Below are 17823 nucleotides of genomic sequence, written 5' to 3'. Positions count from 1 at the left end.
TGAATGGTATTCTATGTCAAAAATATGAAGAAATAGTATTTAAATTGTTTGATTTTTACAACACAAATAATTTTTTTTTATATATTTTACATAGGCAATTTAGCCACATATGATCCACATATGCATTGCCTTTCATATGAAGATCATATGTGGATCATATGAGAATCATATGTATATACAATCATATGAGAATCATATGTGGCTAATCATATGAGAATCATATGATTACACATATGTAAATCATATGAAGTAATATACATATGATTCTCATATGAAAAATCCTGCATATGAGAATCATATGAATATTCTGACAATAATCATATGAGAATCATATGAAACTGATCATATGAGAATCATATGAAACAATGTTCACTTATTTGTCCTTGTTATACTCAGGTAAAATTCATACGAATGTTTTGACTATGATCTTATGAGAATCATATGAAACGGTGATCATATGAGAATCATATGAAACATATGAGTGTTCACTTATCTGTCCTTGTTATATTGAAGTAAAATTGCAATTTCAATAATATATATCAAAAGATGAATTTAAATGTACATTAATTCAAAAGAATTTGTTAATAGTAATTAATTATATATGTAAAGTTCTACTCTGTTTACCCTACCCCCCCCCCCCCTTCCTTCTAAAAAAACCTTTCACATTTTTTTCTGTTTTAATGCATTTCCCAGACAAAATAGATAAAGAATAAATTAATTTGCTTTTCATTTTAAATCTTTTGGGTTTGGCTAAGTACAATTAAAATAATTCCGTATTTTTCTCCGGGCCGGTTTTGTCTTTTATCGAATGAAAATATACGTCATTTTTGACGTCACTGCTGCAGCAGACGTGTTGGGTGTTTGGAAAAGGCAAGTGATCTTCCTAACAATATTATTTAAAAGACTTTTGATTCATATAAAATTGTTTCAATATCATTTCATTATGGTGCGTATGAACTTTCTATATAATATTCTTATTACTTCAATACTTGCATGCATATCGTAAACCACGTTCGTGATCTGTAAGTAAGTTTGGATAAAATTTGTTTCTGAATGAATGTAAACATTACACGTTAGGCTAAAGGCATTACTACTTTTTAGAACTTGAATTTGTTTTCGTTTTGTTACGTACTGATATGAAAGTGAAAGTAGAAACCTTGTATGTCAGTTGGCGTTATCATGTTGAGATCGTTATCAAGTCCGGATTCCTTCTTCAACTTAATGACAAATGTTTGTTTTTATGGTCTATAGATGCATTCGGCAACTTGAGTTCAGTGTCAAAGTGCTGTTTTTTTCAGTCCAAAGAGCCCGAAGCTGGTAAGACTGGCGATTGATCCTAAAGCTGATTTGACAGACGATTGCATCATCACAATATTGAAGGTAAAAAGAAATACTTGCAATAAAAAATCAAAGTATCTGTGACAAAATATTTCTTTATTATTTTTTTTGGTTCTTTTATAATTCTACATTGTTTGCATGGCTTTATCAAAAATAAATTCAACTCAACTCAATACTCTAGAAATTTTATTCTACAGTATCTGGCCATAAGTGAGTCATAAATTGCATTTTTAGGCTATATATTTCATTGAAAACCCTATTTTTATAAAAACTTGTCGTGAAGTCAATTTTAGCTCAATTTTCATGATTTTTTCACTGAAACATCCCATGGCAAAGTGGAAGGCAGTTATTAAGCAGTTTCTTAACCTTAACAGTTTGAACATTTTAGCAGTTCTAGAGCAGTTACTTAACCTTCCCCAGATTGCTAATGGCTAAACAAATTGCTTGCAAACCTTTTGCAATTTATAAGCAGTTTTCTTAGCCTTACCAGTTTCTTACCAGTTCATAGGCAGTTTCTTACCAGTTCATAGGCAGTTACTTAAGCAGTTCATAGGCAGTTACTTAAGCAGTTTTTGCTAACTGCTAGTGGACTTCCAGTAAACTGTTATATACTGCTTATCTACTTTACTTTAATTTACCACATAAATATTAATGAGTCACAAGGGCATTTTCTGGTAGCAAACTTGAAATACTAAGCAATAATAGATCGATTGTTACATATTAATTTATTGTATTTTGTATAATTGTATAACTACACAATCAAGCAATCAGAGATTGCTATGATCAATGTTTAAAAATTTTCAAACACTGTTTTATGCATCTGTAATTTTAAATGTATCTTATTTACATAAACAACTATGCATGAAGTTATACTCACTGACTTTTTAGAAAACACATATCCCAGAGCATATAATGTTCAACAATTAAGATTCAACACCAATAAAATATGTCGAAAGAAACAGGAAGGTCAATATCCACTTCATCCCACATTAAGTCCTGATTATACAGCACTGGAGTACATATAGCTACTATGGAAGGGAATTACCGCCAAAAGTCTATGTATCTTGCTTTTATTCTTATTCTGACTACTTCTTTATGCTTTGTTATTATTGTAATTATATATCACTTTATTGTTTTCATATTCGTCTTTATTGCATTTCACTTTGACTTTTATCCTTCTTCATTTTGCCCTTACTTCTATGTTGCTTTATTCTTGTTAATTCATTTTACTTTCTTTTAAATTGATACAGTTTCTTAAATGATTATCTCAATTACGAACGTGAATTCAATCACACAATGAATGAAGCATATTCAATGAAGACGAATACAAGTTGTCAAAATTTAGTGCCGCATTATAACGCTAGGTGGCAGGGGTGTTCGCTACGAGTGATGGTAAAACTAGGTAAGCAAACCCGGGCCGGGGTTATTAAAGATTTTTCAATTTTCTGCATTAATACTTTATCAATCGAACATCTGAAGGCCGAATCCGATCACCCGATCCAATGATGGAAACTCCATATTTATTTTCTCTGCGCACACAGGAATAGCGGCCTCTTTTTTTAAAAACATAACTTTATATACCGGTACTTTACTGAAAATGCTAATTGAAAGGCCGACCTACTTTTTGTAAGGGTAAGGGTCAAATAAGGTTAATGTAGTAAAGTAGGGATAACATTTAAATTTGATACTATAGAAGAAGTTGAATCTAACCCAAAACCCACCCGCCCCCATAATATGAGGGCAAAATATAGCAAAAAAAAAAAAAAGAGAGAGAGAAATGTCCACTGTCCAAACACAAAAATCCTATATCGTGTGTGTGTGGTGGTGGTGGTGGGTGGGGGTGTTCAAATTTCAGTGCCAATTTCTTTTTTTCAAAACACCACCACTTTCCACATTTAAAACCTATGCTGCATCGAATCCATGGAAAGTGTGTGTGTATGTGTGTGTGTGTGTGTGTGGGGGGGGGGGGGGGGGGGGCTAAACCTACGCAGTAATGTTCAATGTCTATACTAAGTCTAACTTTGGGCGCAGTAATGTTCAATGTCTATACTAAGTCTAACTTTGGGAAAAAGTGGGGGCTAAGCCCCCCTCTCTCTGCGGTTCCGATCGACGCCTATGTATTTTCAAGTTTGGACAATTTCCTTGGTTTTTTTTTTTTTTTTGTTTTTTGTTTTTTTTTTTTGGTTGTCAAGTTGTTTTCAGCGGATAGCTTGAATTTTCAAAAAACGATGCTACGTCACTGTTCTCTCTCCTGAAAAAATACATGTATCACTCTACTAAAGTAATTTGTTAGATAATTGAATTCCCGTTTAACAGTTTAATTGACATAAAAATGTTAAATATTTTGATACTAGATGCCCCTTTATAAATTTATAAATTGAGTAGTTTTTCAGAACATTCCCAGGCGTGGATCTAGGAATTGAAGTTAGAGGGGCGTCAAAGGAAGGCAAGGGGTCTGGAGGCCGCCTTGAGGCCCCCAGTAGGTCAAGGGCAAAGCCCTGGTGGGGGCTCAGGGGGCGAACACCCGGAAGCTCCTGGGTTCTAGAGATTTTGTAGGGTAAAAATGAGGTCTACCAAGTAGGCATATTTACATTTTCTAGACGAAACTGTGATTTATGTTAACTTTGACAATTTTAGGGGGTGGGGGGCGCCGGATGCGCCCCCTCCTTAAATCCGTCACTGGTTCCACTGAACTGAACTTTATTTCACGACAGATAGTAATTGCTCATGCGTGTGATTCTAGGGACGGGGCTTTGCAAAGGAGTGAGGAGTGTTATTGGTAGGCAAAGTTGGAACCAGGCTACACCCAGGCATACTAGAAACTCCCCAGTCTTTTTTCATGCATTAATATTTTATGCTGAAATAGCACTTTTTAATAAAGAAAAGAAATATCTTTTAGTACGCACCGTATTATACATCAGCCAGGAGAGTTAAAAAAAATCTTAAAACTTGAAAATTCTTTATTTGGTGGTGGTGAGGGGGGGGGGGGTCGTCAACTTTTTTTCAGTACCAAATATAACTCATATGTACATATGCCACTAAGTACATGACTACTTTAATATATGAATTGACTACATTGTATTAGCATGTGATTAGTACTGCAACAAAAAGTGTAAGGGATGGGGCAACAAGCCTTTCGCTGAACTTTTCCAGTAGTAAAAAGTATGTTACGTTTAGGAAAACGTTTCGTGGCATCCTCCCCTCTATCGGTGAAACTTACCCCATAGGAGGTCGTACAGACGGAAGTCAGTACATATATTGAGACTTGGGGGTATGATTGTATAACGTTCCTTTAAATTGGAGAATTTTTAACTCAAATGGAGAAGCCACCTCTTGGCGGTGGACAGCTGCAAATTTGTCCTATATACTCGGCACTTAGAATTATGGTTAGAACGGTATCTAGTGAAAATGGCACCTGGTGAAAACGGCACCTGGAATATGCAAAACGGCACTTGGTTAAAACGGCACTTAGTGAAAACGGCACTTGGTTAAAACGGCACTTAGAGGAAAAAGTATAGAACTGTGTTATGATATATATTTGACATAAGTTCTTTTTTAATTCGAAATTTAATTTATTGACTTTAGAATTTTTGTGGCTTCAATTTTGCTTTATTTTCAATATATTTTTAAAGTTAGTATTTATAAGCTATAGCACAACAATATGTGGGATTAAGAATAATTATATTTGTAGTGTGGTGTTGATAATATGAAAAAAGAAATGGTGTAAATGATTTAAAAAAAAAAAAAAAAGAAAATTCAGTAAGAGTCACTTTATCTCACATTTCTATCTAATTTTGTAGAAATTATTTTAACAATATCAACATTGTATCATCTTTATTATGAAAAAACAAATGTTTTGTTCTTCTATGTACATGTTTATTATATTGTTAAATGTTGTATGGCTATTCATATTTATGTACAGTTGGGAGAGGATTATCTAAGTTTTTCTAACTTGTGTACAATCTGTTTGACATTTTGTCGAGAAATACACAATAGTAGCTGTATATGATCAGAGACAGAGAGATTTATATGTCTCTGATATGATTGCAAATTGACGATCAACAGATTATTGAAGGGGATGGTGTGAAATGGTCTTTTGTTTCTATTCCTACAAGTGTATTCTAAGTAAACATACTCTAACTGGCTTCTAATTAGTCAACTGTGACTGGCAACCCCCAAAACTGAGAAGTATATTTGCAACACTATAAATTTTCAAATTTCAAAGGATCATGTATAATAATATAATTGGGATTTGATCTCTTTAGTAGAAAATAATAGATATATAATTTAAGATAGAAATACATTTAAAAAATCTAACCACTGTACAAAAGTACAATAATTTTCAAATGAATCAGTTTAATTTTTTTCCAATAAAATTTTTATCAATAATAATATACACTTTTATTATTATATATGTAATATTAAGATCCATTTTCTGTATAAACAATATCAAATTCTCAAAATAAAAAAGTGCCGTTTTGACTTTTCTAAAGTGCCGTTTTGACTACTCTCAAGTGCCGTTTTGCATATTTCCTAAGTGCCGTTTTCACCAGGTGCCGTTTTGACTTGTACCCGGCACTTATAGCCATTGGGCAGTGAGGGATCTTTTATCGGGCCAGCACCTACTGCGATACGGGACCTCGGATAATACGCTCTAGATCTCATCCGAAGGACCGAACTCCACGTCCCATAGTGGGATTCGAACCCACGACGTATTGATTGACTCCTTACTACTGTGTTTCGTGACCCTAGAGCAGACGGCACGCCGTAACCACAGTGCCACGCGGGCGATTGCACCCGAGTGCAGGGGCATCCGGGGGGTGGGGGCGGGGGGGGGGGGGCGGAATTCATTATCCATTTGTACTCGTGAAGATTATCTATGTTAAACTAAATGGTTAGAATTGTTTAATTATTAACCACTATTAAAATGGTTACATTTAAACATTTATTCATGTAGGGCGTATAACTTAATTTTCTTAAAAAACTGAAAACGTTAGCATATAAACATTGTTTTACGATTAAAAAAAATATTCGGGGGAGGGGTTGCTATGAAGGGGGACGAATTGCTATATACAGCTAGATTTCCCACGGAAGACTAGCTATATATTGAAACTTCCCCGGGGGAAGTCTCACTGAATAGTCTTCCGAAGGAAGCATCACTATGTAGTCAGTCTTCCAGGGGAAATCTTACCATCTTCCGAGGGAATGGCATTATCGGGTACATACCTTAACTTATAACAAACATCATTTGAAAATTTACGTTCGATTGATAAAGTATTAAGGCAGAAAATTGAAAAATCTTTAATAACCCCGGTCCGGGTTTGCTTACCTATTTTTACCAACACTCGTATAGCGAACACCCTGCCACCTAGCGTTATAATGCGGCACTAAATTCGGACAACTTACATTCGTCTTCATTGAATTTAGTGCCGCATTATAACGCTAGGCGGCATTGTTTACATGATTGAATTTACGTTCGTAATCGAGATAATCAAGATAGTTTATTTAAAAAACAATATCAAATTAAAAGAAAGTAGAATGTATTCACAAGAATAAAGCAACATAGAAGTAAGGACAATATAAAGAAAGATAAAAGCTCAAGTGTAATGTAATAAAGACGAATACGAAAACAATAAAGTGACATATAATTACAATAATAACAAAACATAAAGAAGTAGGCAGAATAAGAATAAAAGCAAGATACATAGACTTTTGGCGGTAATTCCCTTCCATAAGCTACATTGCATAGCTGCATGGTTTCAATTCTTAATGATTCCAGCAATACGTTATATCGCGACTACCAATGAGTACCTCGCAGTTATCTAACTTACTACCGCTCTTTTGCGGGGGAGTCGAGAAAAGTCTACATTTCTGGGGGCAAATGACATTGTTTACAGTAGTGACAATCGAATGATTCGAACAATTTAATGCCGAAATCACGATGTTTTGTCAGATATTGAACTCCAAATAGTAGATTGTCAAATAAGGAAAGTTTAGAATATTTTATCTGCTTAAAAATGTGACGATTTTCAATGAAAATTTAGCGAGAAGAGTCCGCTTAATTAAAAATATCGTTAAAAATGTGACAATTTAGGATTAGCTCCTCTCAAAAATATATTAGGCTGGTTCAGCGATTGTTTAGCGAGGTATTTCACCAGGATTTTTTACTTATCTGTCCTTATAAATGCTACAATGATCGATCTTGCATTGTATTGAAAAGCACATTGCCCCCACCCAACAGACGATTCCTACCTCCTTCGCGAAAGAGTTCCGCTAAGTTAAGTAATCGCGATATCAAGTATTATTGGGCTTTCCTTAAACCACAAAAGTACTTCAATTGGCACTGTAACTATGTTAATTTGGGTAATCATAATTGCTTGGGTTTATATAGATCATCCATTGATCTCAGTTCTTTTTCTTGAAAGAAACACAAAAATTTATTTGTGTATGCAAACTAGAATTTCATTTGTCCCACTCCTCTTCCAAAAGTCTGTAAATGGAAAGGAATTATAAAAGAAACAGATTGTAATTAATTAAAAAAATGCTATTCAAATAGAATTGACATATTTATTTATTCAATTTATCTTTTTATTCTGTATACTTACAAATTGTTAAATGTCTTCATCATTATTTCAATAAATATAACAAAGCTTTCTCAGACCAGCAGGCTCCCTCTTCATTGGTTTATAGCCTTTGTCCAACAATACAACATAGCACCCAGAATTCAATTTTGGCGGTCAGTTGTTGGGTTCCTGTATATGCAGAATTATTCAAATTTTCTTATCTTAAATGATAAACAAAATGATACTTAAACCATTGAGAATAAATTATAAAATATTGTCAAGACAAAATTTTCTAACATCAAATTACTATGATTTCTTAACAAATTGAAGTCTTAAAATTTTTGTTTTGCACTTGACCTGTGATTTCACGCTAATGCATAAAGATAAAACTATTTTGAAATAATGTGCAGAAACTACATCAAATTCTGCATTTTATGGTGTTTTAGACATTAAAAAGAAACAACAAATGACACTGCGATATTTTAGAAAAATGCGTTTTTCAATGAAATATATAGTGGAAAAATAAAATTATGACTCACTTATGGCCAAGTACTGTACATTATAATTTTAATCCGGTGCACTTAAAATATGCAAAGTATGAATAGATTTTGCTGGCTGTAAAGGCTATGAAACTATATAGTATACAATAACTTTTTGGGGAGAGGGGGGATAAATTGGATTTTTGAATTTCAACTAAAAATTTATAACAGTGACGGTATAAATACATGTGCATGTGTGTTGAAAGAACATCAGCTAGCTAATCCATTGAATACTTACATCTATGTATTCATTGACTGACAATTATTTTTTCCCCCCAACACTAGTGAATGGTGCACGTGCCTATAGTTTCGGGTTAAATGTTAGATATATTTAAGACTATAGAGAACCTACAAACTTGTACTCTCTCTTTTTAATAGTTTAAGTTTTAATTAAATGTTTTCTTAGAAAATATCTACTGTGTGAGACTGTGAGTATTTGTCTTACAGGTTCAATATACAGTCAGCCTCTCATAAGATAAAGAACAAATCCCAAGATCCAAGGCTTGCTTTAAAGTTAAGGTAACTACACACTGTTAAATAAACTTTGTTATAGTCTTCCCAAAAGTTTGGGATATCTTGGAATCACAATGTCTGTTTTTCTGCCTGTCTACTTGTCTGTAGTATTTTTTGTCCAAAAATAATATACATGTATTTGTATCAGAATCTTCTTAATTTTTTGACAATCTGAATAAATATATACTGTTTGAACAATCCAAATTTAATTGTCAAAATAACAAAAAATTGCTTTTTATGATTTTATTATGAAGCATATCTTTCAATAGTGTAATTGTTTTGCAAATTACATCATAGGATTCCTCAAAACACCTAGTATAACATATATAACATTAGTTTTATCTTGTATCATATCTGTGTCAGTGAATTGGGCATACATTTGTTTGCTGATTATACCTAAGTAACTTTTATAACTCAGAGAATTTAAGAATTATTTTATTTTTACTTTTGAAATTTTTGTAGAGACTATTCTGTGCCACAAAGAAATTGTTCAGGAAGAGGAGAAGTGGTGGATATTCATTTTTGGTATGGTACAGTTCAAAGAGATTTTCAAAATTGTCATGGAAGATCAAAGGGAGGACAACTGAAAAAATTGAAAGATACAGAAGGAAAAAGAACAAGGAAATATATGGAATAATTATGAAATGGGGAGGATGTACACAATCTTGTCTGAATTTGAGCTGTGAAAATTTCCCATATTCTTATTGTATGCTGGAATAATCAATAACTTGATTTTTCATAAATTTACAAATAGAGAATACATGACAAATGTTATTGCTGATATTTCAATTTTGCTTTGGACACTTTCATGTCATATGGTATTTTTATACATGAACTAATTATGTTATTCATTTGTACATGTACAGTATACATGTTTAACTACTAAATCATTTTGCTGAAATCTTATAATTTGTACTCATGTTAGAATATGTTTAATACATGTATCGACAAATGCTACTGACTTGTTTGTATATTTTCTTGTTTAGAATGTACACTGTGAAAAATAAGTTATTTCTCTTGATGAAAATAATTTTATCAAAAAAGTTGTGAAAGCATTTTAAGATATTTTAAAATATTTAACCAATGAAGATAGATCATTGTAATGTAATGAATTTTCATCTAAAGCAGAAATATCTGATTTTTAAATGTGTACAAGAATGTGAAAAATATTGAAAAAGAACACACAAGTGTTTCATATGATTTACATATGATGTCCTTTTCATATGATTCTCATATGTAAATGGCTTGAAACACACATAAGTGTTTCATATGATTTACATATGACGCCCTTTTCATATGATTCTCATATGTAAATGGCTTGAAACACACTGAAATCATTCATATGCAAATCATATGTAGTTATTTTCATATGATTCACATATGTGGATCATATGTAAATCATATGATTTGCTTCATATGATTCACATATGATGCCCTTTTTCTATGATTCTCATATGAAACCAATCATATGAGAATCATATGATACTCATATGAGAATCATATGTGGCTAAGTTGCCTGTGTAATGTTATTTCCAGTTGTTGATCATAAAAGTCAAGTCAACACACATATTGAAATTTTTTTTACTGTAATTCTGTGAATGTTTGACAAACAACGTAAAATTCATACCTAATATTATTGAACTCTGTTCATTTTATCCATGCGAAATCTCTGTTGTTGTTACGTCAGATCATAAATAGAGCAGCAGTCTGTCCCACGTGACCTTTTTACAGATAACGGTGATTCCTGTTTTATTTGTGTTTTACTTATTAGAAAAATTGATAGATTAATATTATAATTCTGATAATTGTAGCAGTCTGTATCTGTTGTAGTGGAATATGTACGAGTGATTTTTGGAAAGCGTAAAAAGCAGCATTGAAGTTCCCTGTCATGTAGTAACAAATTCCTAAGATTTGCCAAGAAATGTCTCTATACAGTACACCTTCAATAATGTTATTCTGAATTCTGTTCCTAAGGTCATTCAAAGCTGTTTGTACTCTCGTTGAATCAACATGAATGTAGCACAGAATTTCTAGCATGTGTATCAACGCAAAAGGTGGAATTTGTAATACTTGATGCAGGGATTCAGACTGTTCTATCAGTAATTCATTAATATAACCGATATCTTTGAAAAGCATAATTTGCCCTGCCATGCCTTCTCTCATCTTTGTAGACCAAGATTTTCCTCCTACAACCTGAGCATACTTATCTCTGTCACCGAATATAAAGAATAGCATAAATATCGCATGTGATAATCTGACCTTAGTCATCTCTATGATAGATAAAGCCTCTGTGTACCTGGATGTCTTGTAATAATACATTGCTAAATACAACGCATCAGAAATACAACCAAACCTTGCAGCTAATTTGAGCATGTTACAGGAAATCTTGTCCGTAATGTACCTCTGGTTGTTGCCACCTCTGCCAATGTACTTGTTGTGTAAAATAAAAGCATTGGATAAAAGAACACGGATCGTATGATCCTGTAATGCGGCAACTTGGTATTGTGTCAAAGGTTCGTTAATTAATTTTTCTATTGTGCGTAAGTTTGCATTTGTTATAATGGAAAAATTCATATCTATCTCTGTTAATAATAACTGATCAAATGTAAACTCAGGGATCATCATGTGCTCATCTATACTGACGGTCAGCCGAGGATTGTAAAGTACATTTAAAACATACGCCCTGATTGAGGGACAATGCAACAGACATGACACAACGCCTCTCTCATACAATGTATACAGTCTAAGAAATAAAATTGTTTGTGAATCACCATTGACTTTAGATAGAAACATGTTGTTTTCTGGAATGAAAAAGTTCGGACATACCCCTTTATACACCCATTTGAGAATAAGTTTAAAGCAAACCCAGAAACACTGCAGGAGATTTTGGGGGCTCCAGTGAGATATTTTGTTTTGTTGAATTGCCCAGAAAACGGCTGTCTTCAGATGATAAGAACACAGTATTTTATCTTCACTGTTTAAGCCATTATTAATTACATCCTTTAAGAACAGTTTCAGTAAACCATAAATTAAAAACTGACAGTGGTTCATTGAATAAATAAGTTGTTTTTCTGCCAGAGAGAAAGATATCCTCCATTCATTATCTACATGATTTCCAAGACTGTGTCCTATTGCAACAAAGTGGCATCCTTTTTTGACAATATCGCGAACCACATGAGGTTTGGGCCATGTCCGACATCTGCTTACCCATGAGGAGGCTGATGGAGGCCAGTATCTGCTCTGAAAGGTGTGGGCCTCATCAAATTCATAAACTCCATTAATAAATCCACTTTTGCAGGGACCATGGATGATAGGATTTCTAATAATATATGAAGGCATGGTCTGTTTATATTTTGAGCTAGATATATAATGTTTATTCTTCATCACTACACATGAGGACAGAATACATCTATGTTTTATATGATTTCTCGGAAGCCATAACAAAGTGAATCCTGGCGGGCTCTCAGAATTGTCTGAAACAATCAATGTTTGATTTTGTTCGTTGTAATTCTTAAACAGAGATTCATCCCAGATCACTTGCTCATTAGGTCGCCAGTACATATAATCTTGATCAGATCCTAATAGTCTGAATCCTTCTCCGTAACTTCCACTGATCATCATGATAAACTTCTTTTTATTTACTTCATTCTCTATCATCTCATTGATGTTTGTAACATCTCTCCTCATGGTCACTAGTTCTGATGTTCCCAATATTTTACAGAGTCCGACAAACACAGACTCTGACAAATTTTGCAAACATTTCTCACTAAAACAAAAAGAAGGTTAATACAATTTTATACATAAGATAGATTTGTGTTTTAGAAAATGTACTCTTTGTGAAATATATGCTAAGATACTGATACATTGATTGAATAATTATAGAAAAAATACAAAATTCCATATAAAATACTTACATAGTATTTCTTTCTGAGTACGGAAAAGAGAAGAATGCCATGTGTGTTTGATATTTTTATGTGATCCTCTCATCACGGGAAATTTTACCAAATGAAGCTAACATTTCAACCGGCAGTAATTAAATATACATTTCCTGGGATATGAATACTACATTTGTGCTGAATTAAATCAAGCAATTTTTGTTTTTGCAAGTTTTGTTCGTATTTTTTTTTTAACAATTCCTTTAATGACTGCGAGTTTTATATTAAAAAAATAACTTTTGATATAAGATATATATTCAGTGAATTAAATTATGATATCTACTGTTTATGATTCAGATCTTCTAAGAAGAAAGTCACTTATGTGATTTCAGGATTAAAACTTTAACTTGTATGTTTTTCTAAATACCAAACAGCGCAGTGGTTAGAGCGACTGTTCTAGAGTACGAAGTAAGGAGTTGATCCTTACGTTGCGGGTTCGAATCCCACTGAGGGAAGTGGTGACACGAGTAAGCAACTGTCAACTACAGAAAGGTATTGTTAATGCTAGTAAGGTATTATATTTAGTTGTACTGTTCAGAATACGATAAAATCAATATAATCATATAACTAATAATTGTAGATTAATGTGCATCTTTCATTGGTATAACTCTTTCTTTATAGACATATTTGAGATATCGTTCAGATTAATATATTGTTTTATTATTTATATATAGTAATGTCATCCATTAAAATGATGAGTAATTTGTTTACTGAAGAAAAATTCAAGAAAAAAAATTATTATACCAGATATCAATTATCATGATAATGGACACAACACAGAAACCTAAGTTACATTTTATCATATTGGTTTTATATCATTTGTAGTTTTGTAGATCACCAAATTTTTCAACTCATAAGTTAACTGCTAGAAGTGATATATATGTAGATAACGTAAAATATTCAAACTCAAAAGTCTACTAAACAATACAAAACAAGAGCAGAACAAACATGGACATCTGAAACACCAGAGAGGTGGGATCAGGTGCCATGGAGGAGTGAGCATCCCCTGCTGACCGGTCACACCCGCCGAGTGCTTCTTGTCATGATCGGGAAAAAAGGAAACAACCCGTCTTTTTCTAGAAAAATATCCAAATATTAAACAGAGTGTCAGCTTCTGTGGTATCTTTAATTCAAGCTCACAAGGATATTTGGTTTCGACATAAGAGTGTCGTTAAAAGTTATGAAGGATTTAAAAGCGGGTTGATTTTACAGAGAGTTTTGGTCATTGTATTTAATATTTCATAATTGGATATTTTACTTGCAAAGATGTTTATGGTAGTCTAACAACCAAGCTTTATTGGGTTGAATATGAACCAAAGTTATAGAGATTAAATAGAATAAATAGAATTATAGAATGATTAATTTTAACTTCTGTAACTTAAATAAAACGAAGAATAAATTTAAAAAATACAAACTATGTACATGTAAGAAGGGGTTGTATGAGTCTCTCTCTCTCTCTCTCTCTCTCTCTCTCTCTCTCTCTCTCTCTCTCTCTCTCTCTCTCTCTCTCTCTCTCTCTCTCTGGTATTGCTTTTTACACACTTTACAAGAAAAGAAAAACTTAATATTAAAATATTTTGTTTTAAATTACTTACACTGAAAGGATTTTAAAAACATAAAGTATTAAATACTATATAAAAATAATGTTTGCGAGAAATACGCTTGGGAATTATTGCATTGATTTCGTGTTTCTGCTGACGATTTTCGGATCTACATTCAGAATAATTCAAGATGAACAAAATAAATGCATTTTAATAAGGAAGATGAATAATTGTGCTTGGATCGTACACTTGTAGTGTACATGCTAAAACCATGAACAAATAGACAGCTCGGATAATACTAAATGCAGTGTATGTGACACGAATGCAGTTCGTCTTTCGTTTGTTTCATAAGTACATGATATTAAATTATACATTTAAAATTAAATTCATAATTTTGATTTTGTAACGTGAATGAATAATTTTACTAAATATAAACTTCTAAACACAGTTAATTCTAATGAAATCCATTCATTTTTTTTACCGATATCTAATCGCAATATCATGTGTGCTTTTCAAAGCCCAATATATGGTAGAATAAAAAAGATTATTATATTCATAAACCAAAGTTATAAATTGTCATCAAAATTAATTTTTAAAATTTTATCAGAAACAAACGATTTTGTCTGTTATACTGTTTACATTGTGCAGGAGAGGAGGATTTTCTGGACACGCGGTGCGATACGGAGGGAACTTTACTGGACAAGGTTCGACACGGAGGGCATTAGCTGAGATTTTTCTAGACACAGTGAGGCACGATGTACCTACCTGCCTACCTGTATATTTCAAATCAACACACACCTTGCTAACCGTGTACAAGGTGTAACAAAGAGCATTTCACACGGTGTTTTTTCCACCGTGCGATGGGGATAACTCGTCGCCTGTACTGTATGTTTATTATCACTTTAACGCATAAAATTTAACTGTTTTCACATTTATTTCGATTCTTCTGTTGTTTGTCTTTTGTTACTACATTTTTTGTTGGTTTGATATTTTCAGATGTCTGCACAATGCTGAATTGTGTTTTCGTCTACAGTTTACTGTTATACGGCTGATGGAAGTTATAAAATGAAGCAAAATCTCTGGCCTAGTCATAATTTTTCGGGAACCGATCAGAGGCATCCATCACATTTCATTTGACTTGTTAATGTGGGTGTCTTCTAGCTATTCTCACTTTTTAAAAATCTCAATTCCACCTATTCCCACTTACAAATAACAATAGATGTAAAGATTTAACTTTATTTTGTACATTTAAGACAGAAAATAATGAATACATCTATGAGAAAATATGATTTATTTCGGATTTTTGAAATAATAAAAAGATCTTACAAGAAATAGCAATTTAATACCTAGATTTAAGAACATAGTCAATTATTTGTTTACACATAATTCCACCTACTCCCAAGTGAAATTTCACATTTTTCTACCTGATTTTCAGAAAGTGGGAATAGCAAGTGCATAAATACCAATTTTTGCCTGTCTCAGTGCTCGGTATTGTGCTCGCCTCTGGGCTGACTCGGGGAATACTGTACTCTTCAGGTAGCGCTAGCGTAATTATTATATTGACCTCAAAACAGTATTTTTTTCATACAATGAAGCACTAAATGATACAAATAATAGATATAGGTTTCTGGTGTATGTGGTCAAAAGTTTATCCTTATAATAAAAGTCAGAAAACAAAGATCCGTATCTTTAAAAACAAAAGTCGTGAACATAATGTCTTCAAATGTTAAATTGAGTTCTTTACCATTGTTTCATTATTTTAAAAACAAAAACAGTAGGTTTTGTTTTTCTAATTTTTGCAGAACGACCAAAGCAGTATGATTTTTTTAATGAAATCATGTGCGAGCTATTTTGAATCGTCGTTTTGATTTAATTAACACCAATTTCAAGATGGGCATGTTAATTATGTAAATCACACAGACTTGTCAAGTAAAAATGATTTAAGAGAGTGGTTAACTTAAAACTTGTATCTGTTTCATATTTATGTCATCAAATGTTTACTTCTTTATTAACATACTTGATTATTTTCATATTTTGTGCGTGATTCGGTATCATCAACAATTCATCGCATGAATGTGTGGGAGAGATGAAGATTTCTTCGCCCATGAAAAAATATACTCCCCTCAGGAGTTCTTATGGAAGGACAACAAAAGATAAATAGGTGTAGAAAATACATACAGCCGCGATTGTATCAAATCTGATCAATTGAAAAACAAAGATATTAGGACAATTTTCTTATAAATAGGTATGAAATTACGAGAAAAAGTTTATGTTGGGATTGTCCAAACAATGTGTCTTGGGCATAGAAAAATCTTCAATCTTTAATCTTTTCAGGAGTATTCAATGAAATTTATGTTTTTTTTTCTTTCATATTTTCAGTTCTTTAGTTCTGTGAATATCGGTTCAAGATGGATAAAGTAAGATAAAAGTTAGTTAATGTAGGAAATCTAATTACATTTCTTAGAAATGAGAAAAAAGGAAATTTGCCAAAACTCGAAAATCCTAATTAGTTTCTCAAGTTCGAGATAAAATTTATCAAGTTCAAAAGCCAAATTAAACAATACAGATAGGGAGAAATGCATACAAGGATTTCAAAAGGATTTCAAAGACAATTATTGATAGGATTAGGTGCCATGGATAAGTAAAACATCCCCTGTCAACCTTACGTATCGCCTATTATCTGTATTGTTTTCGGAAAAAAAGGAAAATCCTTTGATAATTCAGTGTGAAAATAATGGCCTCTCAATAAGCATGCAGAACCTTTTTAGCACTCAACCTACTGACAGTTTGTATTTGTTGACAATGTCATTATTTCGACTACGTATGTAAAAAAAAATAAGACAAGAAAATAGCAGTGATCAAGCCAAAACAATTTGACGAATAATATAAACCTTAAATAAGTTACAAACACAGACTCTAAGAAATTCCTGATGTCTTGTCCAATTTTTTTCCGACACCAACATCTTTCAGTATCAAATTTTCTTAATAAAAATACCAACATTATCCTTATATCACTTTCCTTTTGCCAAAAGTGGGGGGGGGGGGGGGGATTCAGCTTTTCCACGAACATTTTCAATAGTATGAAACAGATGTATACTCTGTGGTGTCTTTTATCTAAAGTTCAATGAGATAAATCGAGTCGACATATGAATGGGAGTATCTATTGTTAATTGATAAACATTGTCCATTTATCTGAATGTCGAGTTGAAGGCCACAGAAAGTGTTTTCTTTCTATCATATAGAAGTTTTTAAGCGAAATCTAAAAAGTATAAAAGCAGGTCGGTTAATAAAGAAGCACAATTAGCGCCATAGAAATTCCTTCGAAATTCCTACAAATCATTAAGTGAACTGGTCCTCAAAGACAACATAAATTGTGATGGGTAAAATTTTGCAA

At 32.6% G+C, this 17823-nt stretch overlaps 1 protein-coding gene and 1 long non-coding RNA gene across 2 annotated transcripts; one reads left to right on the top strand and one right to left on the bottom strand.

Moving 5' to 3' along the window:
- The first annotated feature begins 1223 nt into the window (after positions 1 to 1223).
- LOC134238518 (uncharacterized) lies at positions 1224 to 10471 on the top strand. The gene is made up of 3 exons (XR_009986036.1): positions 1224 to 1380; positions 8888 to 8959; positions 9416 to 10471. It is a non-coding gene; the product is annotated as an uncharacterized LOC134238518 (long non-coding RNA).
- A 249-nt stretch (positions 10472 to 10720) lies between these two features.
- LOC134238515 (uncharacterized) lies at positions 10721 to 12964 on the bottom strand. The gene is made up of 2 exons (XM_062720641.1): positions 12868 to 12964; positions 10721 to 12719 (listed from the first exon to the last, which is right to left on the bottom strand). Exons 1-2 carry the CDS (start codon positions 12906 to 12908, stop codon positions 10721 to 10723), a joined length of 2040 nt encoding a protein of 679 aa, XP_062576625.1. The 5' UTR covers positions 12909 to 12964.
- Between the last annotated feature and the right edge of the window lie 4859 nt (positions 12965 to 17823).

Source organism: Saccostrea cucullata, unplaced genomic scaffold (assembly GCF_032062105.1).
Source record: "Saccostrea cucullata isolate Sc308-1 unplaced genomic scaffold, CSIRO_AGI_Scuc_v1 ctg9520, whole genome shotgun sequence".
NCBI classification, from domain to species: Eukaryota; Metazoa; Mollusca; class Bivalvia; order Ostreida; family Ostreidae; genus Saccostrea; species Saccostrea cuccullata.
Note: the sequence above shows the minus strand (reverse complement) of the source record. Positions and strands in the feature narration are given on the sequence as shown.